This window comes from Erithacus rubecula (genome assembly GCF_903797595.1).
Source record: "Erithacus rubecula genome assembly, chromosome: 10".
Taxonomy (NCBI): domain Eukaryota; kingdom Metazoa; phylum Chordata; class Aves; order Passeriformes; family Muscicapidae; genus Erithacus; species Erithacus rubecula.
Window position 1 is genome coordinate 10,640,685 of NC_136662.1, and position 27,798 is coordinate 10,668,482.

Here is a 27,798-nt window from a genome sequence, read left to right on the forward strand (position 1 = left end):
CCCGCGCCCCGATTGGCGCGCCGAGGCTCCGGCGGCCGCGGGGCCGGGCCGGGGGGGAGGGACTAGAACTTTCCGCGGCCGCGGGCGGACTCTCGTCTCAGCCCGGAGCCGCCAGTGCCTGCGATCAGCGCCCCCGGACCGCGGGAGACCGCCGACATGACCCACTTCAACAAGGGGCCCTCCTACGGGCTCTCCGCCGAGGTCAAGAACAAGGTACGGGGGCGCGGGGCTCGCCGTGCTTTGTCTGCACCGGGACGGCGGGACGGGACGAGGCGCGACGCGACGCGGGGCTCCGCTGTCTCCGGCCGCCGCCGGGGGTCCCGCCCGCTCCGCGCGGTGGAGGCGCGCAAGGATGCGCCGGCCGCCGGCCCGGGACGGCGCTGCCCTTCGCGGCGCCGCTCAGGAAACTTGCGGCACCGAAAAGCTGTCAGCGCCGGGCGGACCCGCGTGCGGAGCCGCGATTCGCGCCGTCCCCCGGGCTGCACCTGCCCGTGCCGGCAGCCCTGGCACGGGACATCCCGCTCGTGCCTCCTCCGCCCGCCGGGACCGGGCGGGGCGCGGCGCCGGGACCCGCAGCCGTCCCGCCGCCGGCGGAGCGGCGCGGCGCGGCAGTGAGCGGAGGGAGCGGCGGGGGCGCGCCCCGCGGGCAGAGCCGGGCGCGGCGCGGACGGTCCCGCCGAGCGGAGCGCGGGGCGGCGCGGGCGCTGCGCGGGTCGCGGCGCATTCCAGCCGCATGACATCATGGGCGCGGGCGGCGCTCGGCCAATCGGCGCGGGGCGCGCACAGACGCGCGTTGTCCGCCCGCCCCGCCCCGCCCCGCCCGCCCGCGGGGGCGCACAAAGGCGGCGGGCGGGCCCGCGGCCCCGGGCAGCGGGAGCGAGCCCGAGAGCCCGCCCGGGGCTCGCTGGAGAGCGGCAGAAAAGGCAGCGCTGACAGCAGCCGGGCCCCGCGGCCGGCGCCGCTGGTGCGCGGCTTTGCCGAGGCTTTTCGCACACTCTGAGGAACAAAAGGTGTCTGACGTTGTCCTGTTAGACTGGCTGCTGCCTTGCAGCGAGCAATTGCCTAATAGGAGGGAAAATCTTTGCAATAAAAATTACACCGCTGAACAAGCGGGGATAAGTTGGTGCTCAGTGTCTTAATTCACAGGCTTAAAATCCAAACGTGGTCTTTACTAACCGGTTGTTTCACACCCGTGTCTGGTTTCAGGCTTCAGCACATCCCCAGATCCTGTTTTACTTGTAGCTGAGTAGAAAGTAGAGCAGGGAGAAACGGAGTTACTTTAAACATTGTAATTTATGCTTCACAAACCAACATTGTGCTTTGGTTTTTTATTTTTATTGGCTTTCTTGGGATGGTTGTGGGTTCTGCTGCAGTTTGATGACATCATGTAACCAAATGTCTTCCAGAGTGGTTGATTCCAGCATCTAAACGTAGTGACTTATCTACACTGTTATACACTGAAAAAGCCCCAAAAAACAACCCAAACCTAAAAACAATTGCTAAAATGTGTTCTGTATTATTGCATATGAATTAGGATGAAAGTATGTGCTCTTCTACTTTAAAGATTATTGACAAAATGATATAGGTTTAACAGCAATCCCTTAATGGGGACAAGATGGGAAGAAGTTCTTTGTTCTTTCTTTCAGTTTCCTATTGCCATCAGCTTCCTTAGGGCCTCCTGAGGAACTGCTCCAAGCCTGTGCCTCAGCAGAGGGTTTGAAGCTGGTGTATTTCACACCTTTAGACAAAGGGCCTTCTACTTCATCTTGCTGAGTTTTGTTTTGCTCAATTCTCTGCCTTCAATGCAAATATTGCAGAGGGGTGGCTGTTTTGGGGCAGCTCCAGTTTACTTGTTTGCAGATTTCTGCTGCATTCTTTGAAAATGTCAGTGCAGCAGTGCCATAGAAAAAAATTCAAATGCACTGAAGACGAATGAATTCATCTCCTTTCAAAAAACCCAAGCAAACAAAAAAAAACCTCCAGTGAACAACAAAAACTCCAGAAGAGATGTAGCTTTGAGCTTTTAAAATGTTGTTCTCGCTGTAAGAGATCAAATTTCAAAGCAATTATGTTATATACAGGTATACTGTGTACCTACAATCTAGTGTCTTGCATGGGTTTGTGGTCAGATGTGTGTCTGTTTATAATTCTAGAGGATCAGCTGATAAGGTCTCTGTAAAGATCAAAATTTCCTTTTCCCAGATTTTTCTATTTCATGAAGATTTGAAGAATAAATTTCCAACCTTTGGAGGATCAGTTTTTGCTGCCAACTATAATCACACTTTCTAAAACACTGGCCTTTGTGCAAACTATTGTGTTAAGAGTTTTTTAATGTGCTGTTGGGGTAATGTTTGTAGAACCTCCCTGCTTGAGTGGCAGTTACTGTTAGATACACTTGTTTGAAATTTTCAGTGCTGATTCCCAAGCAGTGTTTTTCTGCAGTGTATGGACAGCCTCATAGCTGTGCTGCCTGAGGGTCCAGCTGTGCTGGGTAGAAAAATCCCTTGGTTTTGGGTTTTGTTCTTTATTTTCTCATTTGACATTGTATTAGTGTTCAGAGAGACCTTTTATTTGCTATGGTATTTGAGCAGATGAATATAACATGTCCTGATGTTTTTTATTAATTTAATTTAATTGAGCCTCAGGATTCAGTCTCTAACCTTAAAATCTATGGGTTTTGGGTTTGTTGGGGTGGGGTTTGGTTTTTTTTTGGTGTTTTTTTGGGCCTTTTGAGCTTCCACCCTTCTCTTGTACTGCTCCTTACCTTAGTTCACACTGCTGTGGTGTCTGGTCTCTCTTAGGGATCTCTTTTCCTCATTCCTATGAAGAAAGCATGGAGTTTGTGTACTGGTTCCCAGCTGTAAGGAAACTTGTCTGCATGAGAAATGTGTAGGTAGTCAAACTAGTGTAATCCCTTTGAAGCTGATTCCCTGTTTACTTGAGATCACAGAAGATAATTGATCCAAAACAAATATTCAGTGGGGAGCCCTTTAAACTGATTGAAATGGATGCTTTCTTCTGCAGGCAAGAAATACTTTTCTTCTTGAGCAGCTGGGGAGTTTCTGCAGTACGTGAGGTTGACATAGCATGAGATGATGATGCAATGAGATAAAGCTGCAAACTCGATTTTATATTGTTTTTGATTTATGCTCCATTGTCTTGCTGCAGAAGGTGTGGAGCAAACAGGAACATTGGGCAGCAGGAGGAGAGGTTCCAGTCCATTCAGCTGCTTCCTAGTAGCTCCACCCTTCCCATGGAAATATTATTTGTATTGAGCAGGCATTTATCTTCTCCCTCCTCTTCTGTTTGATACAGTGCCAGTTTATCTTCACAAGAAAGTGAGGGAGGGCCAGGAGTATGGCTTGTGTGGGGAGTTAAATTTTGCATAGAATTTGGCTATTGCATGTCCCTGACTCTCCTCTGAGCCATCCCTGCATCAGGAGACTTCAGTGGTCAGTGCCATTTTCTGAACTTTTTAAAGACAGCAGAGGAACTGAGGTGAGTTATCCCAGCCCTGCAGCTGCTACTCTGAAAGGTCAAGCCCTAGTGAAATGAAGAGGAAGAGAAACAAACTTTTAAAAGTGAAAGCTGTTAGACAAATGAAGCCTGTAAACAAAATATCTCCCTGTTTTGCAAGTGTACAGGAGAGCAGTAGTGTTTCCTGCTTTCCTTCTTGAGGGCAAATACAGATTAATGAAAAAGAATTGAAGTCTGTGGTGAGTAACACAAACCAGTCCTAGGTGTGATTATTGTGCTCCTCTTGAAACTGCTGAGGAGAAAATTCTTGTAATCTATTTTATCTGCTACAGGCCAAATAAACAGATTTAATTGCTAAGTCCAGAAATTGCTTTAAAAAAAAATAATTATCGGGGAACCAAATTAAAATCATTAACTTCTGTATTTTTTGATTAGTGATTTAATAGTGAGATAAGTTTTGGGCTGTCTGTGGTTGAACTGTTAGGCCCTCTCTTTCCTCTTTCTTACCCCTTCTTTCAAAACAGAAAGAATACCCTTTTCCATTCTTAAAATGCAACTCTTTCTACCATGTACTTGTTTTACCATTATATGCTTCCTCTAGACTGGTTTCCTTTATGGACCTTTAGGTTTGCTCTCCAAATTTTGTGAACCCTAGGTAAGAATGTTTGCTGCTGGTAAAAATGCATTTCTATTAATGTTGTCTGAAATGATGTAATAAAAATTGAAACTGTACTGGATAAAGGCAGTGAAAACTTAGGCTTTAAGAGCAGAGGAGAATATCTTCTGTCATCATAAATGACAGTATAAGATCTCTGCATTCCTATTCTCTTGTACATAGACACCTATGTAACTTTTAAAGAAGTAATATCTTTGATTTATGAGTTAAATTCAGATGTTTAGTTTAGAATCAGCCTGTGTGACCATTTGCATTACACAAATCTTCATTTTGTTGCATGGGAAATAAATAAAAAATCTTATATTTTGGTGCACTTAGAAACATTGTAATAGAAATATATACTGAAAAGGGAATTTCAGAGGAAATGGCAGAAGAATTTATAGGAACAAGCGTTAAATTTTAGTTTGCTCCAGTTAATTCATGGTTTCTGATGGCTGATCATGGCTCTTGAATTCTTAGCCATTCCTAGCCAAACATTTCCTAGCTAAATATCAATTTCACTGTGCAAAACACTAAAACTTTTCTCTTTGTGTCCAAATTTTGTATTTTTTTTTATAGAACTGTGAATTTCTTCCAGCTGGATCCAGGCATTGTTAACAGATCTGCAGTTCAAGTGAACTTCATAACTTTGTACTTAACAGCACAGTTTTGATAATTGAGTCCGGAGCAAAATTGTCCCTGAACCATAAATGTGACTGTGGAATAATTCCATAGCTAAACTTACAATCAATCCATGTTTGGCACAATAACTACATGCATCACTAAAAACACATGACTGATATAAAAATGAAACCTCTATTTTGTCAGACTTAAGATGCATTTTTTAAATGTATTAGCAACCAGTTTATGAGAATTCTCCAGTTTGTTTACAATTTCTCTGCTGGTTACTTGTTTCTGATGCTTAGTTTCACTTTAACTGACAGTTAAATTTCAGTTAATTGTGTTCAACAACACTTGCTTGAGCATGGCCCTGCTGCCCTGCACTTCCAAATCAGCTGTGTTCCTTTTCTGGGCAGATCCCTCCTGCTCTTTTCAGATTGTTTTTGCCACCTCAATTACTGGAACATGAGTTTAGCCTGTTGCTGGAAATTTTGCAGAGGTTTTTTGTTAGAGAAACTCAGTGAATCACTGTCTTTATTAAGCTGTAGTAACCTATTAATTTGTATTCTCCTAGTGTTAGGTCCTGTGTGTGAAGGGTTCTCATACTGACTGAGAATTGGTATTAATGCAGATTAATTGGATTTTTTTGTTGTTGTTAAACAAGGAAGGTAATCCAGCAGTGGAGAATCTTAACTACAGTGTTTCCACTCATCTTCATCCTTTACTGTCTATCTCAGTGTCTACTCTACCTTGATGTGTCTAACCCATTTACCACTTCCACTGTTACAATCTCTGGACAGGTCTGTTCTCTTAGGCATGATCAAGTATGGGTTTCAAGTTCTTCTGGAAACTCCAAGAGAAGTATTAAGACTACAGCAGTAATAAGTGGCCCTACTAAGAGGTACAGATAATGGTGTTGGAGCCACGTAGCATCGGGTTGACAGGTCACAGCAGGGATGCATCTCTTACCTGAGCAGAGGCAAGATTTGCCATGGAACACTTCTCTTTGCAGCAGCCTGGATGTCAGCAGCCATGCCTGTTCTGGACACTTGCCTGAGCCCACAGGGAACACTCATCCTCGGGAGCCCTTGCACAGCCCACCTGTAGATGTGCCCTGCCCGTGTCACAGCTCAGGAGCCCAGGCACATTAAGCAGCTGTGTGGAAGTGGCTGCCCCAGGGACATCTGGCAGTTGTTGCTGTAAGCCACTGACATGGGAGTGAGCTGCCTTTGCCCAGTGCTTTAAATCCCCAGTTAATCTTGGCACTTCACTGCCAAGCTGGCAGTGGTTTTTGAGTCCTCAGACCTGGAGCAGCAGCAGCTGTGCTGGAGCTGTGGGGCAGGTTCACAGCCCTGTTAAGCCTGAGTGAGGGGTGGCATTTCCAGTTCTGCCTCTCATCTTACACCAGTTTTGCTGGGAGGAAGGTGATGAATCCATGGCATAGCCAGGATTAGCTGCTGCTGCCTCGTGAGCCTCAAGGCAGAGGAGCCCCACACGGGTCTGCTGCTGTGCAGGAGGCAGCACAGAGCACAGCAGAACTGCCACTGCTGCACCAGCTCAGGCTCCAGTAAATGAACAGTGAGGGTGTGTGCTGAAACTTTGTCATGTTTAGCCTTAGGAAGCACCCTGTGTCTGTACTTTCAAATATAAGGCATTTTCTGTCCATGTGTAAAATGTATTAGAGTGACCTTGTTTATGGTGGATTAATAAACTTTTAGTAAAACTTCCACTGTGATAGAAAATCATAAAACTTGGTAAGGTTAATTTTTAAGGATATGAGTATTTTGTATCCTTTGAATGCAAGCTCACAGTGTACCTCCTATGACTAGAACACTTTTGAAAAAAGTAAATAGAGCTTGACAGTCACGACAGTTAAATGGGATTAGCAGCCTCAGAAAATAAAAACTATGATTTGCATTACAGTAATGCTTGCTTGTTTGAAATTTACAAATGAATGTGCTCTTTGTGTGGTTTCAGAGTTAGACTTAGTTTAAAGTTTGGAGAAAAGTACTTATTATAATCCTGTTGCTGAGTCAATACCCATAAAAACAGAGAGATAGATGCACACATTCTTGTGCGACAGCAGCACATCACTGATTTTTGTCTCACCTTGTCTTTTTTTGACAGAACATTAATTTGGATGTTTTTTCTTTGCTGCAAATAGTTTATAATTTGCTTTGGAGAATAAAGGATAGAAACTTCTTTGTACAGAATTGTTAACTTCTGTAGCAGCATAACACGGTATACACTGGGCATTGACACATCCTTTTAAGGCAAACTCTGTAGAGATTCCCATCCCCTATGGAACTGTACAGGAAAGGCCTTCAGTAAAAATGGGCTTGAGGCCAGGACACGTAGGGCAATTTGAAACAGATTTTTTCTAAGTGAGATCATGTGAAAATCCTTCTTTTTTTCTTTTAGAGGGACTCTTGCTTAAAAATGCTTTTTGTAAGTGTCTGATTCTAAACAACTGTTAACTTGTATAGCTGTGTTCAGCAGCAAATACTTTCTTTTGAGTAAATACATTTGGTTCTGCAGTAATGCCTCATAGTAACTTATGTCATTGTTTCTGTTTAGTGGGGTTGAATGACAGTGATTTTCTCAAAAACTGTTTTGACTTTCTTCAGTTGGGTGATTCTGTGGGATTTTTTTTAAAGCTGCAATAACCCTTCCCTCCTACCACCCACACTCACCCCCCTCTCTCCACTGTTTTTTTCACCTCTCCTCCTCCTCAAACTAGTGCAGATTTTAGTAGATATGTAGAGGGGAAACATAATTAAACTTGTTGCTTTGTACCCAAAGTGGACTCTGTTGTGGATGTCTAACTGGCAGGAGCTGGCAGGCATCAGTGTCCCTGGGGGAGCTGGCAGCAAGTGAGGATGAAGTGCTGCTGTCACAGCCATGCTCCAGTGCCCTGCTTGGACTGTCCCCAGTGCCTTGCCTGGTCCCAGCAGCTGGGACAAGCAGCTTTCAGCCTTGGGAGCCTGAGCTTGCCCTGGTCACTGATACTCGCTCATGGAAACCAGGCTTTAACCATTCAGTGCCTTTGCTGCTTCCCTTCCAAGGCTCAACCCTCTACTGGGGGGTCAACACAGGATTTTTCTTGAGGTCTTCATTTTGGCAGACCTTTATTTATACAAGCTTTTGGTCATCAAGTAATCCTTAAGAGCTGCAGTGAAGTGAAACAGTATGTGACTTGTGCATACATACAGGACCTGAACACCAAGTATTTACCTAAATATTTCTGTACTTTCCTGCTGTTCTGAAATGCTTGCATGGACTCTGATCTACTGAAAATCCTAACTGGCTGAATTATAGATGGATTCTAAGGAAGTCTTCTTGTTCTGCTTTGCATGTTTATACCATGGCTATTCCCAGAATAAACCTGGACATTACTATTGCAAAAACCTTACTTTGCTTTCTTGCTAAGAAAGCTGTCCTGTTATATTGCTTTCCTGCTGATATTTCCACTGGTACAGCCTCTTATTTATAGACAGCATTATCTTAGTATCCCTAGTTTTGCTTTAATAAGAATAATTTAATTTAAAAGTATTTTTCTGTTCTCCCTGATCAGTTGACTATATACTAGAAGCCTTCACAGAAAAAGGTAAGGCATCTAATGCACATGAATTTGGGGAGGGATTTGGTTATAATTAAATATTCACGGTGAAAAGCAGCTCCTGCCTTGCTGTTGTCATGGACCCCAGCAGGGTATTTTCCTTCTGTGTTGAGCATGGGCAGAACACAAGTCAGAGCTCAGGCCAGTACAGACCAAGCAGGATGTGTGGAGCAGGACCTGTACTGCAGCCCCTGTTGAGAGTCCCACTGTGTGACCAGCCTGAGCTGCCACTGCTTTGGTTCACTTTGTAACACTGTGGGGGACCAATTAGAAGTTCCATTATATGTCATAATTGGAAGTCAATACTGTGTAAAGTCAATGAAGCATGTGCAGTTCAGGCACGTATCTGGTGTGCTAAGATTAAATGCTCTTTGCTTAATTTTGCAAGAAACTGTTCCCTTACTTTGCTGACTTTGTTGTATTATCATGCCCTATACAAGTAAAAAGTGCAAGTAACTTTTGAAGAAAATTAAGACTAACACCTTTTTACTATGGTCTGTCTGGATGGCAGCCTTTATCATTAATAAATTATGGTATGAAAATGTCTTTGACATAGAAAGCTACTTCTATTTGGAAGAGTCTAGCTGGTTTTAATGAAAAAGTAAACAAAGATTGTGAGATTAAATATTAGTGATAAAGCACTGGTCTTGGAATTGATGGAACAGAATTGGAACAAAATATAACTACCAAAGTTAAAGTTCAGTCAGTGCACCTGAGCATTTTGTTCTACTGACCAATAATGGAACCTTAAATAACTGAGGATTGAGACCTCTCACAGTCATTTGCAGCACAGCCTCGCCCACACATTCTGCTGGGTGGGCTTTCAGACCTACTCTCAATTCAGGAGAGCAGCAAAGTGACACCACAACTTGCCTTGTGGCATCCTGAGTTTTGGATGCAGAGTGTGCATCTACCCACCCAGCAGTGCCAGCTTCTCTTTCTACTCGTGTTGAACTGCTGAAAAACAGTGCTTTGAAACTTTCTACAGGGTATTGAATCAGAACCTGTTACTTTGGGGTTTGGCTGTCTTTTCCACTTTTACACTTGTACTTTCTTCTTTATTCTTAAACTGCAGTGTCACAGGCTTATGGCTTGATTTGTACATTACTAAAACTACATTTTCAGTAAATAAAAGGTTGAGCTAGAAGTTAATGCAATCGTAATTTTTTTCACTTTGTCTTACTTTTCTTGAACTTTGTTCTTAAGATATATATTACTAGAAAATTAAATAAGCATTTTCTACTGTGTTTATCACCCTTAACATCATCACCCTTTAAAAAAAAATACCATTATAACACTTTTTATGTGGTTAAAGCACAACTTGTCTGGGTGGTCAAATCCAAAATATTTTTGAATGTTTACTGGTTTATAATCAACCTTGTGCATCACTTACTCAACTTTAATTGGTCAGAGATATACCCAGGAGGGGGTGAGATGGAGGGCCAGGAGCAGCAGATTATTGTTGTCTTTCATTCTTTGTGCCAAGTTCATTCTTGCAATATTTTTGCTGGCAGTAAAGCAAAACAAGAGTTTGAAGCTGTTGATGGACAAGGTCTTCTAAAGCTTAGGGTGTGAAATCTGCACTGCTTGTGCTTCTGCTAAGAAAACTAGCATTGGGAAAAATTACCTCAACCAGAAAAAACACGCTATGCACGAATTGAAAGATTTTGATCTATTACCTTTATGAAAGGCAGCTCTTGGTAGCTAGAGCAGCTAAGGAAGTTCTCAAGAAACCATGCCTTTCACCTAAATTACAAAAACAAGAATCATTATGTGGAAGGATGGTAAGAATGAGAGGAATCTGTGTTTTCTTTATGAATACCTGTCACAGACACCTCAGTGAGCCTGTTGAGCTAGTGTGAGTTCATGGAGTGAAATCCATGCAAGCAACCAAGTGCTCCCAGTGCAGCTGGTGAGGAACACTGAGCACTATTGACTGCAAGTGCCTGTTACCCCAAGACCTGCCCTGTCATTCTTCATTTCCCAGTCAAGCCTGTGCCTGGCATTACAGCTGGCAGCAAGGAATTGAGTACCTGAGCTTACTGGGTGGGGACAAATTAGATCAGTAAGACTAGAGTCTTGAGGTTAACCTTGGGAAAAAATGCTCAGAAAATGCAGCCTGGACTGTGCCTTTGCTGGAGAGGCAGAAGGAATGTGCACGTTGAGGAACTTTTGTAGCAACACTTGCAGTGACAGACTTCAGCTTTCTTTAGGCAACTTTTCTGAGAGGTATGTTTGAGTTACCAGTTACCTGCTGTAGAACATAATTACTCTGGTTTGGGTGAGTGAAGAGGGTTTGGAGAGAAGAAAAAAGCTGTGGAGAAAGAATGAAATAACCTGCAGTCCTATTTTAAAGAGTTGTCAGCACAGTTGGGCCTTGGGGAAGGGCTGCTGAGTCACAACACAATTTGCTTATAAAATTACAAATTTAAAAGCCATTCTGTTGAGTAGAAAAATGAATAAACTTGAAAGAAAATATAATTTCCTGGGCTTCGGTAGTAGCAATAGATTAGAAAAGTATTCTGAGAAAGATTGAGTGATCATTGATGTTACTCTCTCTGGTTGCAGACTCCGTTTAGGCTTTGAGAACTATTGTTCCACCAGAGTTGCAGTAACAGCTGTCTCAGGAGATGCTTCCTGGGTTACTACTGGAAAAATGAAATTGTTTTCAGATGCTTTGGAATTTTTTTCTGTTTATGCACCACATTGTTCTGTACGATTTTTTCCCCCACAAAAGAAGATGAACTAGGTATCACTGAGGTCTGTCAGGTTACCAGGATTTTCCATGCAGCACTCAGTGTGTTGTCTCAGGGGACATTACTGTTCATGATGTCAGAGCCTGTCCAGATTTGCTGTGTCATACCAATTATACTGGGCATGGGTTTCAAAGCAAGGAGAATTCCAATCCCATCAGGGACTAACAGGCTTTTGTTCATTGGGTTGGATCAGCTGTGTCTTAGCTGAGAACAAATTTCATATCCCAATGATTTTTTGGAACAAAATCCAGCAATGGTTTAAAATAATAGATAATGGATACTACTGGAACTGTGTTCTGTAAAGAAATATAAATAGTTCAGCAATATACAGACTAAATGAATAGAGCAAAGGAACTCAATATCAAGAAGTATAAAGTATTGGTGGCATGACCAGAAGGTGCTACAGTTGACAGTGGAAGCTGATGGCTAAGGATAATTGGAGTTACAAGCCAGAAAATTGTGACAATGGCAAAACATGTGATAAGAGCAAAAAGTGCAAGAGAAACTGAGAACATTTGAATAAGCAAGGGCATTGCAGTAGCTGCTGAGAACAAGCAGCATTCAGTCCAAGGGCAGGCTTGTGCCCAAGTTGTTGGTGCACTCTGGGGGAAGAGATGGAAGATCCAGCTTCTTGAAAAGCTAAAAGCTTGCAAAATGTGCTAAAGTCCTACTGGAAATCCAGGGAGTAGAACACTCAGTTCTTGCAGCCAGCTGATCTGGCAGCAAGCACCATGCATGGCTGCAGGTATCTGTACTGTAAGATGCCTTGGAAACTCTGAGCCATGGTTTGTTCTCACTTCACAGACTTTAAACTGGTGCCTATGGGAAAAGCGCCAGGAATTTTGGATTAATGCTCATCCATCTCTTCTTTAAAGATTGTAGCCTGAATTTTGATTTACAGAGAAAACAGTGAGATGTTGGCAGGGTATCAGTTACGCTACATATAAAAAAAATTACGGTTTGAATATTAAGCAAAATGGATACAGCTGTAAAATTTTTGTGCTAAGTAGCATTTTGGGATACAGTGAGATCTTTCAGTGGTAATGTTAGTGCAGTGTTCTCTGCCTTTCTGTACAACAGTCCATAATGACAGAAAAAAATGCATCTTCAAATACCAGGGCATACTGAATGGTCGCTTTGAATTTTTGGAGTACTTTCCTCCTTGGTTTTCCTCTTTGGATTGTAACATTCCTGTTACATTTGGGGTTCTTGTGCACAAATATGCCTCCTCTGACATTTGTTTTTGCATGCAATCCAGATCAGCATACATGAAATTAACAGTGAATTTCAATTTGCCTTATGATGAGAGCTCATTGGGTTGGTAGTTCAAATGGCAAGAAGCCCCCCTTGACAATCACCTTGGTACCCTGGCACTTCCTCTTCTTACCCACTTTCAGTAAAAACCAAAACTTTATATTTTTCCACTCCTGGGTTCTCTGTCTCAACTTACAGAGTATGACTTAGCTGTGACTAAATAATCAGTGATTATGTCCTTGCCACCCTGTCACCTCTGAAGCTGAAGATTAGATATGTACAGTAATCTCTTCACACCATAGAATTTCAACCACAATATTTTAGCTTGCTTGTATAAATTAAAAAAAAAAAAAAAAAAAAATCCTTCTCCCTCTTCTCTAATGAGAATGATTTACTCTTCTGTTCCTTTTTCTTGGTTATCCACATAGCCACTAAGCTCTTAACACTTCTCCTAGGTATTTTGCTGTGTAAATTTTAGATAGGTGCTTCAAAAGTGTGTTCTGGAACAGAAGGTGATGAAGAGGAATTCTGGATAAGAATTTGGGCTGGCTGTGCTCTCTCTGACTCCCACTTCCAAGCAGTAAGGGCTATCAAGAGCTTTTCCCACCTTGATACCAGGAGAGAATTTTGCTTTCATCTTTCCCCATGCCATCATAAATCCTTTAAACGGGGAGGAAAAAGATTTAATCACAAACTAGTGCCAAGCAAATAAAAAAAGTATCAGCATTGGTATCTTTGGCCTCAGCAGCTACTGAAGGTACTGCTTATTTCAATGCAAAGGATGTTTATAAAGGCAACTTTATAAACTTCATAAAACTGGAACCACAGCAATTCAGTTTCACTCAGTTCTGAATTAATAAAGATTGAAAAGTTTATACAGGAACAAATTGCTGCTTAAAATTGAAACTGTACAACCTTAAGTCTTAAAACCTGGAGTTGTTAATTTGTTGTTTTTATTTGTTTTCTGTAGTTTATGATCTAATTGTGTAAAAGTAAAATTAATATTAAACCCCCTGGATAGACATGGATTAAATTCTGTACAAGATGAATATGCTTCTGTACTTACTAAAAAATTCAGTACACTTTCTCTAGGCAATCTTGTTTTTTAATTGAGAAGTTAGTAATTTTGTGTCACTTTAAGCAAGAATATGGGCCATACAAAATTTCTCCCTATGAAGAACTTAGGTCTCTATCTATTTTTCTCTTCACTTTGGTGAAGAGATATGATATGTAATCTCCTCCTATGCTATCTTATCTTGGAGTGAAGTCCTGGTTATTTCTCTTGCTGTACACATGTACAGTAATGTACATGTACACATTGTCTGCACTTTATTTACCTTAGAAAACCAAAATGTACAACCTACTTGGGTGCAGTTTTATATGTATATACATCTTAAGTTTTGTTGACAAACACAATTCCTATAATAGAATTGTTGATGTACTTTGACAAGCACGTTCTTTTCTCCTTGAAACTTATGACTAGAGAGCAGTTTTTTTCAAATTCCTACTAGTACTTTAAATTCAGCGTGCTGCACATTAAACCTCTGACTCCTGCTGTGGAGGGCAGGAAGCCTGCAGCTTTAATCAGAAATTTCATCAGAACTGAGAGTGCAAGCTGTTACGACATGATGTTTAACTCCAAGTTTTATCTTTTATACCTGCTTTTTAACCTAGTAAGATTTGTGTTTGCAAGTCTCAGTGTAAAAAGAAGTGCAGTGTGTTTAAACTCTTCCCTGGGATCCTGTTGCAGGATTTTTCCAGAGTAGCAGCAGTATAGCCAGCTGAACTCTCAAACTGGAGATTTGGCACACACGTAGCCCTTAGTGTACAGTGTGTACTGTGTAATTTGGAAAAGATGAGTGTAAAAGGACAACTCAAAGTCTGTGTGATATCAGTTATGGTGTGAAGTGCTGGTTAACATCATCACTCAAGCTAAACATGCTACAGCATACTGAGTAACTCAAGGGTCACACAGACACATCATTGAAGCTGCCAGCAGAACTTTGCTAGCTTCCAGAAATTCATGAGCTTGATAAAAACTGTGTGATTGTTACTGTCCCTGTGCTACACATGGAGGGAGGGTTTTTACTCTCTAAGATCTCCCAAACAGGAAAGTCCTACCTGAACAAATCTAGAATTAGGTGTGAGGATCAGGTGTGAAGTTGCCAGAGAAATCAAGTTAACCCAAGGATTCCAGCCTGAGGCACACATTGGCATAAATATGTGTATCAGTTTGTCATAGGCAAGTCACACACAGCCTTTTCCTTCCACAGCCTTGGATCACCTATAGTTTTGGCCACTTGCATAAACTTTAGCTCCCTTTCAAAGATATTTCTATTGAACTTGTATCTCTGAAGCATCAGCAGAAAGAGCAACATTGACAATTTTATGTATCTTTCAACATTTGTCAGAAGAAAGAAACGAGCAGTTGGCTCCCTGCTATTTTATATTAAACTTCTGTAAAATCTTATATCCATTGCTATGATTGAATCATTTCTACAGCATTCTGAAACTGTAGGGTTTTTTTTTTTCATGGCACTGATGATACTTAGAATGAAGCTGCTTAGCTACTGCTTTCATCTTCAGTAGACAATATTTTATTTTGCTGTAGACTTGAAAGATTTAAGTATCTTCTATGAAGATTCAGTATTTAGAAAGGATCAAATGTTGGCATATTTTTGATTAGTAGTAATGGAAAAAGACATAAGTTCTAACATTCATATCAAAGCCTCTGGCTTCACCTCATAGATAGCAATCAAAGGAAAACTGGAACATCTCTGATATCCACATGTGGAAAATATGAAATATTCAGTAAGAGTGTTACATAACTTCTGGTTGTGCCATTGGGAATAGAAAAGCTGAGAACTCAGAATAAGCATAATGCCTTATTTCTGATAGTGTCTGACCTGTCACTCTCCCTGTCTAAAGCCTGATACTAAAGATTCCACATCTCTAGCTTTTCGGGTAAATTGAATATAATTTGCAGAGAAACTAGTACCAGCTTTTAATTTTTGTAACTTAATTTCCCACCAGCTCAAAAATCAGAATAAAAATAATGTTTTTAATGGCAATAAAAACTTTCTTCATGTGTATAAATGTATTTTACTTCCTATCTCTAGATAACCACTGTAGTGACACCCCAGGGCAATTTAAAACTCCCTTGAAAAGCTCAGGATTTGAACACATGGTAAAGTTCTCCAACATAAAGTAAATATTTTTCAGAAGTGATAAAATTCCACCTGATTACTTCTAAGGTACCCAAGCAATGGGGTCAGCAATTTAATAATCAGTTCAGTTGTAATCTCACATATGGAATGCACTTATTATTAAATGAGGAAAAATTCTGCCTTTTTTTTCTTTTATATGTTTGCCAAGAAAGATTAAAATAGACACATTTGCAGAAGTCTTGAGGGTTCTCACTCGTACTGGCTTCCATATTTACTTTTCTTTTTTTTTTTTTTTAATATTGAGTGGGAAAAGATTAATCTTTAAACTGTATCTCTTAGTGGTATGATCACAAACCTAATTCCCCTTTTTTTTTTTGCCAGGGTTTAAAAATAAGTGGTAGAAACAAAAGTCCAGTTCTATTCCAGAAGACTTCAACTGCAGGATGGCTAACACTGTCTTTAAGCTACACTGAAACTGCCTAAATTTTCAGAAAGCACAATCACAATGTTCATTATGTATGTAACTAAAGAGTTGTGGAGGGGATTAGCTCAACCCCTGCTTTGTACCCATGTGCACACTAGAATGGGGATTTTATCACAGTATGAGCTGTCAGCATGACCAGCCCAAATTATCTGCTGTCTTCCAACTGCAGTATCAGAATAGAAAGTTCTGGCCTTTCTGTAAATCCTGTTCCTTCATTTGAAGTGAGGTACAGAAATAAATTATGCAGTAGATGTCTTGTGTGTACATGTAACTTAAGGTTTTGTGGGTGAGGTCGCTTTAGCAGGGTTTTAATAGGATCTCTAATGTGTAAGAAGAGTGTGATGCTACAATTCAGTCTTTTTCTCCCCTGCATATGTATTTATTTTCACTCAAAATCTCACTGACTCAATTCTGTCCAAGACTGCTTCTTTTCTATAATTTTGAACAATCTAGTTGGGTTCTGCCGGATGTTATTGGTAGACAAATTAAGGCTGTGATCACGTAAGCTTTGCTTCCATAGGAAGTCAAAATATCCATGAAAAGTCATTTGTAAGGTAATGTCTAGGTTAGGAAGGAGAAAGATGACAGCTCACTTCTTCATACACTGTTTTCAAGATTCACCCATCCCTTTCTATTATTGCCATCACTGGAAATGAATGTGGCTGTGTTGCTCCTGTGCTAAATTAAGGGAGCTGCAATGGGGGCACCCAAGAGATGAGACCACAGCCATGTTCTTCAGTTAGCTTTTCTCAAAGTCTGCTTCTAACCTTAGTTAATATCCAAAAGATGTGATTAAAACATGAAGTCATGACATTTTGCTTGTCATCTTGTACAGAATGCTGCACAGAATTTTAGACCTTAGTCAAGATCTGCAAATAGGAATGGGTTAGTCCATTATCCTCATCTGTAACTAAGGCACCATAGGACTACTATTACAAATAGTCTAAGGAAAATAAGTATTACTCAGACAAGTTTTTGAAGTAAAGCCAGAGATACAGGAATTTTCCATTCCCCTTAGAAGAAAAATAGGGAACTGAGTACTGTAATTTGTAATTTGGTCAGTTTGGAGTCAGTAGTAACTAGTGCTAGCCAAAATGTAGCAATTGCCTCTATCCAAGTAATTCAGATATGTTGGAATTATAATCTCCTTCAGTAGAAATATAGCTGCAAATAGCTGCTCTTTCTTGGCTGAAGTCTTAAAATTTTATGCAAAAAGTCCCAAATGTGCATTTTGATTTAATGTGAATGGCCATGCATGAGTTTCTTGTAGGTGTTTGTAGGCACTGGCGCAGCTGAGCTGACTTTCCCTGTGTCAGAAATCCTGCAGGTACATTCTGTGCTTGCCTGTCAGGTTTCTCATGGTCACTCCCTCACTTCCCACCCTGCTCACTGACCCGTGCAGGACAACTAAGGAAGGTGGAAGTGTTGCCAACCTCTGCACCAGTGGAGGTTATTTATCCCACACAATCTTGTGCTCAGTTAACTTGTATTGTTTGCAGATAAAGTAGTGATGATTTCAGTGATAGAATCCATTTTGTCCAACTTGCCAATATTGAAAAGGATTATAAAGGTGACAGGTTTTGCCTGAAGGAAGTTGGAGCTGCTTTGTGGTGTATTTGGGGGAGGGAGCAAAGGGCAGAGTGAAAGAACACGGATGCTGTTGGCAGCTGGTGGCATTGAAGTTCACTGCTTTTAAGCATTCCTTTCACATGGATTGATTTCTAGTGACTGAAGCATAAATTTACACACAAAGTAGTGAAGTCTGAACATCTGGAAAATGAATTTTTAAATCATCTTGCTAACAATTCTGGGCCTCAGCTTGATGCCTTAAACTTCAAAGATTATTGCAGGTTTTCTTCCTCTGCAATGAAATTATGAGATCACAGTTTATTCCAGAAGAGTATTCCAGGAAGGTCAAAGAGAAAAGAAAGAAATAGCAGGGCTACTAAAGATTAACGATAAACCAAGACACACACAGCCCCCAGAATCCCCAGTGAGATAACTCTTAATGTTGTAGCAACAAGGAAAAAACTTACTAGGTCATATCCATTAATCATAAACTAGCTATAAAAGCAAACCTACTATAAACTTCAGCTAAATAACTTCAAATCTATTATATAAAATTTCTCATGTAGAAATCTACATGTGAGCAGTAGTACTGATGGCATGGCAATTCAGAATATTTGTATTCATAATATACTATTTCCCTTCCTTACTTCCTGCCAAAATACAACTTGGGTTGAATATTTTTTCAAAAATCATCTCTCTGCAGCTGTCAAAAGACTTTCAGGAGCTCAGAATTCTTACTCAAGGAAAAAAACTGCATTATGCTTAAAAGTGCTTTTTCCAAACAGACCTTTAGTAAAGCCATGAAAATTATAGTTAAAGGGATAAAGTACTTAGATCTGTACTCTGATGCATAAAATACAGTTTTAAAATCCAGCAATAAAATTACTGGATGACAGCTATAGCATACTCTGAAATGGAGTTGGGGTGGGGAAGAGTTGGAGATTTCTCTCCTGAAGTACTTTGTGACTGCTTGTGTATTACAGATTGCCCTGAAATATGACCCCCAGATAGAAGAGATCTGCGGACTGGATAGAAGAGGTTACTAGGGCTGAGTATTGGTGCAAATTTTTCAACTGGGATTAAAAGATGCATAATCTTATGCGAGTAAGCATTTATTAAGTAACCTTATTTTTAGGAGTTTTCTACTTTCAAGGAACTAAGAAGGGACTTTCTGCAGATTCCCCTTCAAAAGACATCAACAATTACAGTCAAAGATAGCTGACTGTAGGGTGGGAAACTTCTTGAAAACTGTTGGAAAAATGAACACTTAAATCTCCTTTATATATCAGCTAAGATTTCTAAGTGTTTCTGAATTTAATGGCATAGCTCATTTCCATAATCCAAAAAATTCTTACAGTCTGTTAGACTTGTGAGACCTGAGAACTGAGCTAGTCCACTGTTTGAACCAAGAAATTAACCATTTTGATTAAACTAATGCAACTAATGAGTGAAAGTATTATATAATGCCTGCACAGATGGTATAAGGATGAGATTTATTGTTTAAGCATTTACCTCTTTTTCACCTCCCCAGGCTTATAAATAAGCTGCAGCCAGGATCAGTGAAGAAAATTAATCAATCAAAACTAAATTGGCACCAGGTAAAAGAAACAAAAAACAACCTCAGAACTACACTTCTAACCCCTTGAACCCCCAAACAATACTTTTGTTCTGTATTAACAAATTTGCTGTGAAAATGGTACATCTTAAATCTTAATAGCACCAAGTATACATATGATGCATATGTAAGAGTTGAGGATGCTGCAGACATGAACAATGTTTAACAGAAGGCAGCTACAGCTGAGGTGGTTCATCAATGGCAGTTGAGTACCTGTATTTGATAGCAGTGCTTTAGCTGTTCAGGGAAGTGTCAGATGGAAGAACAATCTACAGCCCTATAGCAAGGTCTTTTTGAGTTTAAAAAAAAAAAAAAAAAAGTTTTCTTTTCTTTTTTTTTAAATCAAAGCAGAGTTTTCCATCCAGGCAATGCTGAAAGGTATTAGGTCAATAGTTTGCCTGTACCTAGACATCTCTGTGTGAAGTATCCTCCTGAGAAGGTGTCTGGAGAGGATGCAACATGCATTTGGAGCAAGCATTGGAAGGGTTGCTGCCTTTGCTGTTGCTGTGTCTAGCTTAATACTGTTATGTCAGCCTCCTTGTTTTCTTGGCATTGAACACTTCTAAATATGGGTGAAGATTTTTTTTTTTTTAAATTTTTAATACCTCTTAAGACTTCAGAAGAAAAGAAGAGATTCAGTTCTTACTCTTTGTATTCCATATTGCTTTCCAATTTCTACTGCACATAGTGCTACAAAGTGCTAATAAACCCCAAAGCTTATTAGTCTGAAGTGAGATAATTCCTTCAGCCCATATGAGGATCCCATCCACATTGTTATGGTTTTATTTTATTCAAAATGATCAGTTGCTGAAGTCAAATAGCATGGACACTATGTCACATTTTCTAATTTTGAAGCAGGTTTTAAATTAGATTTTCTCTTGGAAGGGACAGACAGTTGAGACAAATCTTTTCAAAGCCCACTCTAACAAACTATATGGTACTCACTGATGGAGGGATGCCAAGTTGGATAACCTCTTAGTCTGATTTTTGAAATCAGTGTTAAAACTAATAAAAAATATTCACAGACTTCCCACCAGTCACTCTTAACCACACCGTTTTGTCCAGTTTGCACTAGGCAAAAAACAAGCAAACAAACCAACCAACCAACACCAGAAGGCTTTAAAATTAAGTAATTTCTGATTTGAAGCACTATGTAGAAAACTGGCTCTTTTGTTTCTGTTCAGCTGGAGAACATTGGGAATTTTATCAAAGCCATCCAAGTCTACGGCATGAAGCCACATGATATTTTTGAAGCAAATGATCTTTTTGAAAATGGAAATATGACTCAAGTACAGACTACTCTAGTGGCACTGGCAGGTCTGGTAAGTATTTGTACCCCTGGAGTTGGCCTTGGAGTTGCCAGTTCAGATGCACCCTTGCAACCCATGTAAATACAGAGAATGGCATCCAGCCTGTCAGGAGAGGACAGGCAGTGCTGGGAGTCTGAGATATTGCACTGGTTGCACTTCAGGGGACTGGGTGCTCCACATGCCCCAGGGAAGACTTAGAGTTCAGAGTGAGGGTTCCTGATTGCTTCCATATGCATACACAGAACAGGGGAGGCTCCCAAGAGAACTCCAATCCCTGCAGAATATCCTTTTGACTCAGCTTTGGAGTGCCATCTTCAAATGGTACAGGGGGCTGGTACCTTCTCTCAGCCCTGACAGTCCCATGGAGATAGACCTGCTTGTGGCATTGTTTGAGAGCCCCAGCATAGGATGTAGAGACAGAAAATACACTTCAAATACTGAATATTCTATTTTCCCTCTCCCTAAATAGGCAAAAACTAAAGGCTTTCATACTACCATTGATATTGGTGTCAAATATGCAGAGAAACAAGCACGAAGTTTTGATGCAGGAAAACTAAAAGCTGGTCAAAGTGTAATTGGCCTGCAGGTAAGTATGAAATTCAAGTTTGCAGTTAATTTTTTACATTTGAGAACAACTTTCTTACTTTGATTAACTGATATTGTTTATGCAAAACCAGGTGCAGAATAACAGTATACTCTTATCATAGGAGGAGGAATGAGGTCTTAATTCTTGTAAGCAGTTGATTGGCTTTATAAGCTCAAGTCACTGCATGAAGATTGGTTTGTTTGTTTTAAATCTGCTGTAAGAGTGATAAGGAAGAAAGGAACAGCTAATATTAGCAGCATCATCTCTGTCTTTTAAGGTGGTTTGGATAGTTCAAGTTCTCTGTATGGTAGAAACTTTTTTCGCGCCCCTTTCCTTAGTAATCATAAAAGCCAAAGTAAAATCTTTAAATTCCTGTGGTAGAGAAATCAGAGCAGTATAAGTGAATCATTACTGTCGAAGGCAAAATTTACTTTTTACATTTTGAGGCATACTTCCATTCCAATTGCAATGCAGTTGGGCAAATGACAGTCACTGAAATGCCCTAGGATGACAGTTGCCTTTATTTTTCCTTTTGAAATTCAGTAAGGAGAAAGACTAATTTATTATAGCTAGTGGTCAAACTGCATGAGGAAAACAAGCACTAAAATTAGTTTTTTTTTTTTTTTTATCAGCCATCACAGTTACCAACCATATTTTTTCCTTAGACTATGCTTAATGTACACATAAAAATAATTTCTTCTGTCCACCTCTTTCCTTCCCCAATAAAGATGGGCACCAACAAGTGTGCCAGTCAGGCAGGCATGACTGCTTATGGAACTAGAAGGCACCTCTATGATCCAAAAATGCAAACTGATAAGCCATTTGACCAGACGACGATTAGCCTACAGATGGGCACTAACAAAGGAGCCAGCCAGGTAAGCAGGACTCTGTGTGACGTGCAGGATGGACACAGCTCAAGCCCAGTGGGACAGGAGAGCCTGGAGCTGTGCCCAGTTAACAGGCAGCAGTGGGTGGGTACAGTTCAGCTGTGCTCTTGTGCAGTGATTGAGGAACTTGAATCCCTTATCAGAACCAGTGTGTTCTGTGCTGAGTGTCTTGGCATAAAAATGTCCAGGTGCTTCTAGAATTTCCTGCTGGCAGTGTTACACCAGGAGAAAACAGTAACTTCATTTTAAGTATTAACTAGACAGAGGCAAAAAAGAAATTGTTTACTGGCACTACTTTAGTCAGAATGCTTAGTATATTCTTTCCGAAGAGGAACATAAATTGGACCTTTCTGCAAGGGCTTTCTTCTGTGACTGACCTAGTGAACACACGTTACTGTGCTCTGTTTTGTTATACTTTAATTGCTATGTTTCAACACTTTCAGTGAGACATACTAGCTGAAATCATAAATCTTGTAATCACAGCTCTTGACCTTCTTACTGAACCTCTACAATCCTGTTTTATTAGGCTGGTATGCTGGCACCAGGTACCAGGAGAGACATCTACGATCAGAAGCACATATTACAACCTGTGGATAACTCAACTATTTCTTTACAAATGGGTACCAACAAAGTAGCTTCACAGAAGGGAATGAGTGTGTATGGGCTTGGACGGCAAGTGTATGACCCCAAGTACTGTGCTGCACCCACAGAGCCCGTCATTCACAACGGCAGCCAAGGAACAGGAACCAACGGCTCCGAGATCAGCGACAGCGATTATCAGGCAGAGTACCCAGATGACTATCACGGAGAGTACCAGGATGACTATCAAAGAGATTACCATGGTCAGTACAGTGACCAGGGCATTGATTACTAGCTTTGCATCAAAAGTTCAGTATTAGTCCATTATTTTATTCAGTAAGAACGAAACTAGCCTTGTGGAATCGTTACCTGTCTTTCCTACACACTACGCTTAATGTACCTAAAGAAATACTGCCTTACATACATTCCTTTCTACTTTCTCTGCCCTTTCCCTGTCTAGTTGCCTTTAGTGCTGTAACAGTTGTAGTCTACAGCATAAACAATAACTGCATATGAAGTAAAAGGAATACTGTGAAAGGGGGAGTGCTCTCATACAGCCAGGTTGTTTCGTAAGGAGCTATGCATTCTCACAATCTCTACTTAAGTAGGTTTTTACATACCAAGTTAAGCCTTCATTTTACATATTTACAGCTTTTCTCCAGAGGAGACAAAAGAATCTCATACTTAAAGTTACATGTGGTCTTTGCCAATTAAATTTAAGATATCTCATTAGTGATTTAATATCATTGCTATGTTTTTAAGGTATTGTTTGTTAATGGTATGTCCTGCATTAGACATTAAGTGTGCATTTGTGATTGTGTATTCATTCCATTATCAACACTGACCAAACTTAGAAATAGTTGTCTTACTAAAAAGGGAGCTTGTACAAAGTCTTGAGCCAACAGAAGTTCCATGATTGATGGTGCATTTACCTTTTATTGTGCCATAATATATCCATGTAGAAATGCTTTTTTTCTTCCTTGAACTGTATTTATTGCCACACTTCTCAAACTGATCCCATTGTATTTTTATAAATAAATATTTTTTTCTTAAAGGTACGTAGATGATCTTGTCTCATTTGTTATGATACCAGTTTTAAAGATTAGATGTTATAAGAATTGCTCCCAGATAAGCATCACCTTTGCCTGTGTTAAGAGTAATGTAGAACTCTGGTCTGTTTTGCAGTTTGGGTTCATTCTTTTCCATGGGATTTAATCTAACAATCTTGTAAAAATCTCTCAGGAATGAGTGACACTGACTTAACAGGAGAGGAATGTGGATCCTTCACAGCTGGGTTCACTTCCCCTCTTCATGACTCTGAGGTTATGACCAGAGATCCTTAGCTGTTCACTAAATCCCTGCCATTTTCAAGGCAAACAAGGATTGCACATACTTATTGCTGCCTCTGTTTCAGCCTGTTACCTTTTTGCCATCACTTGGAGAATGCCAAGCATCCTTGCTTTAGATTATGTAAAGAGACACACAGTCTTGGTGCCTGCTAGTCTACAACCCCAGCTACTCAGTTACTGATAGCAGAACTTTATTCCTAAGTGGAGGATGCTTTCTTCCCCACCATGGATTGCAGAGAAGATACACTAATTGACCTACACTGTTTTTAAAAGGAGAAAAAAAATAGCATGTGTTAATGGGGGCCAATGCTGCAGTTTTTAATTTCTATAAAATAATTAAGGTTATCTTAAAAGTGTTCACTGCAGTTTAAACTTACTATATTCACATAAAAAATGTTTTGCATTTGCAAGTTCTGAATTTAAAAAGGATTTTTTCCTCAAGACTGGAAATTGTGTGTGCATGCTCCATTGGTTTCTGTCATCTTTGAATGTGATGTGGTGATCTGACTCTCAGCTGACCTATTTGTTGTGTAAGTCTTAAGCTTATTTATTCTACAGAATTTAAATTAGAAAGGCTCTCTAGAGGTCACTGGTCCAAGCCCTGCATTTGAAGCAAGAGAATTATTAGCAACAGATCTGTTAAGACCTGTTCTTCCTGAATGATACCATTTCTCTCCCTTCAAAATAATAGCATTTAATTATGTAGAACTGTTGTGTTGAATGCTGAAGAGCAGTTCTACAATTAACAGCAAAAGGTTTGTTTTTGTAGTTTGGGTGAAAGCAATCTCTTTCTGAAAGCCTGATGTGCCCTCCTTCCTTCTGAATCCAAAACTTAGGCATTAAACTACTTTCACACCCTTTTTATATACTTGAACAGAAGAAACAAACAACACAAGCTGTTGTTGGTATGCATGTTTTCATTCATCTACAGAGGGATCCAGTGGAATCACAACTGAATTGAGAGTTTGAAGCAGACACCAAGCAAGATCAAAATCAAGCTGCCTTGCTTATAACAGTAGGCTGCAATACTTAGCCATTTTCTGGTTAGCAGACACCAGCAGTCCCTGTCTCCTATTTTTAAGGTTATATGGTTATGTAAGTACCTTTCATTCTGCTGAATCCAATCTTCCATAGCTGCAGGAAAGATGAGTCCACACTTACTGGGCTGCATTGCAAGGAAGGAAGACCTCAAATTATTGGAAGTGGCTTAGCCCACCCTCCAAACCAGCAGGAGCTGAATTCCTAGGAGCTCTGCCTACATACAGCCTCCTTTACAGCTGCCTGACTACAGCACCCTGCAGGGGAAGGCAGCCCTGAAAAACACAAATAGCATCAGCTTCTGTAGGAGTGCCTTATCCCTCTAACTCAGGTGAAGGCTCCTGCCACACAGGAATGCTACAGCTGAAGGTTGTTGACATGATTGTTAGTGCAATGTATGTAAGATTGGGAGGTCTTGAGTTGTAACTGAAAGCTATAAAGCTATGCTTTCTCTATAAATTTAATTAAAGTCTTCTCTAAAAATACAGTTCTCAAAACTTATTTTATAATGTATTCTCTGGACTAATGACAGTAAATTCCTTAAGCAGAATACAATCAAGTACAGCTTAATTCCTGGCATTTTTCAGTATCTTCCTTTTTTAAAAGTTAGCCCAGAATTTGTAGGAAGTGTATGGGGCCATTCTGCATTCTGGAGCTCCAGCAAAAACAATGGTGCTGCATCATAATTGCAATGAGAAGAACCACAGAACTGAGACTGGAAGAAACCTCTGAAGGTCATCTAGCAATTGTCTGAAAACAAGGACATACTTAGATAAAAATTTCCCTCCCTTTTTTCCACTAGATTTCCTGAGTCAAAGGCCAAAACTTGCAGTGTGAGTATCAAATACAAACAGGAAAAAAACCCTGAATGTGTAATAAGAACTGGGAGTTTTTTAACTTCAAAGCAAACCTCTTATGTTTTGTAAATTGGTAAATATCATGTTTACATTGTGAAGACACAGCTGCTTGGAAACAATCTTTGCAAACCCATGGCAGAGGAAAAGTTTTGCCCCTTTGTTAGCACCATATCTGCACACTTCCTCAGGGTTAAAGAGCTATTGCTTATTCAGGACTTTTCAGAAGTTCCCACAGCATCCACAAGCTGACAACAAAAAGTATCCAAGGGTACAGATTTAAATAAGGAGAGGTGGTGAGACACAGCCAGTACATTATGAGCTTCACCTGCTGGGCAGAAGGTAATTAATATATTTCTTTCCCTTTTCCCTAATTTATCCTATATTTCACAACTTCTTGAAGTGGCTCATATTAAAGTATGAAATTAATTAAATGATAGATAAAAAGCAAGTATTTCTTAGTATTTTTAGATAGCTAGTCTCCTTTGAACAGCAGGAGACTAGATACAGTATTTAAATGAATCAGATTTCTTATTCAGGCATCAATGAGCTTTTTTGTACATCAGTTCCAAGCTGTGACTAATCAATGTTTATCAGTCAATTCATTAAGACAGTTCTGAGTCACTTACCTGCAGTGATGTCTCACTTCCTTTATTGTTACTTTACTGAAATCCTTGGTTGGCATCATTTTCCCACCAGAAAGCTCTCCTCAAAATTTAAAGGAGCTTTTGAACAGAGGATAAAATGTGCCACTGAGTAAAATCTAAAACTACTCCATATTCAGAACAAGGTGGAGCCCACAAAGTGTGTTACAGTCAGGATCCAAGCACAAAGTTTAAACAAGCTTTACAATTGCTTTAAAAGGCAGACTGTCACCAAGTTATTTTTTTTTAAAGTGTCAACATTTATGTTCCTCTTCTGACTAGAGCCCTGACAGTCGCTCCATTTCCTCCGTGATATATTCCACATCCATGTTACAGTTAATATTTCTATAAAGTATAATTTACAACATTTTTATCTCATGTCTGTCCTGTTATTTTATCTCTGTCATCTGCTACTTTGTCAAGCTCTAAATCCAGATGCAAATTTTTCTGCTTCATCTTCTCAATTGCAGAAAGAAGTAAAGAAGGATGGACTATTTCATATCTGCCTTTGGAGAAGAGCTGGACAGTTTAGGATACAAACTTGTAAAAACCATTCCCAAAAGAGTATAATTAGCAGAAAGACACCTACCTCTTAACTGCTAATTATCTTGACTACAGAGAATTTGTATCAAGGGTAATTTCCATCAGTGAGCTCAGTCTGTTCCTTAATTGGCTGTTCAGATATGCAGAATAAATCAGGACACAGTCATCTCAGAGCGCCTCCTCTACAAATGTTCCTGCATTTACTGTACTGGGGGTGACTGGCACAGCATTCCCAGAGAAGCCTGAGAAAGTCATGTTAGCTCTGTGACCTTTTTGACTTACTAATTTAGTCTGACAACATAGAAAATTTACAAAGAGTGAGTTTATTATCAACTTTCAGACTGTCATAACAAGTGTAGTAATAAAAATCAGATGTGATGACACACAAAATATTTTATACATACAAACAGATTGTGTGTCATTTTACCAGTGCAAAAGATACAACAGTATCTAATATTGTGTCCTGGGAAATTGGTAACCTTTACTGATATGACCGCTTTGCTATTGCTGCTCTGCTTCCACACTTCTTGGTGTACTTCACATTCAAGTCTATAAAGAGAAAAAAAAGGAGTCAAATAATGTGTAGCACTTTTTCTGTTTCTGCATTTAAATGTCATAAGAGTAAACTGGGAAAACAATTAAGGTTCTTTTGTATCTCAAATCCACAATCTTCTTACAGGGAATAACACCCACCCAGCCTCTGGTTCCTGTGCTTGGCAAAAAATTACTGAAGAATGCAATAACAGACCCAAACAATGAAAAAACATTACAACTATCCCTCACTGGAGTAA

General features: G+C 40.2%; 2 protein-coding genes across 2 annotated transcripts in view; one reads left to right on the forward strand and one right to left on the reverse strand.

Moving 5' to 3' along the window:
• CNN3 (calponin 3) lies at window positions 1–23,637 on the forward strand. Its single transcript, XM_079313350.1, is given in 9 exon segments — window positions 1–213; window positions 18,586–18,617; window positions 18,619–18,646; window positions 18,648–18,706; window positions 19,134–19,200; window positions 20,402–20,539; window positions 20,997–21,113; window positions 21,842–21,988; window positions 22,527–23,637. Coding segments are annotated over 9 exon segments (993 nt in total). The 5' UTR covers window positions 1–156; the 3' UTR covers window positions 22,875–23,637.
• The window catches only part of SLC44A3 (solute carrier family 44 member 3), a 103,177-nt gene continuing 98,766 nt past the window's right edge, over window positions 23,388–27,798 (reverse strand). The window contains exon 16 of the mRNA XM_079313343.1: window positions 23,388–27,556. Coding sequence (XP_079169469.1) covers window positions 27,551–27,556 — 6 coding nt within the window. The 3' untranslated portion in view covers window positions 23,388–27,550. The remainder of the gene's footprint in view (window positions 27,557–27,798) is intronic.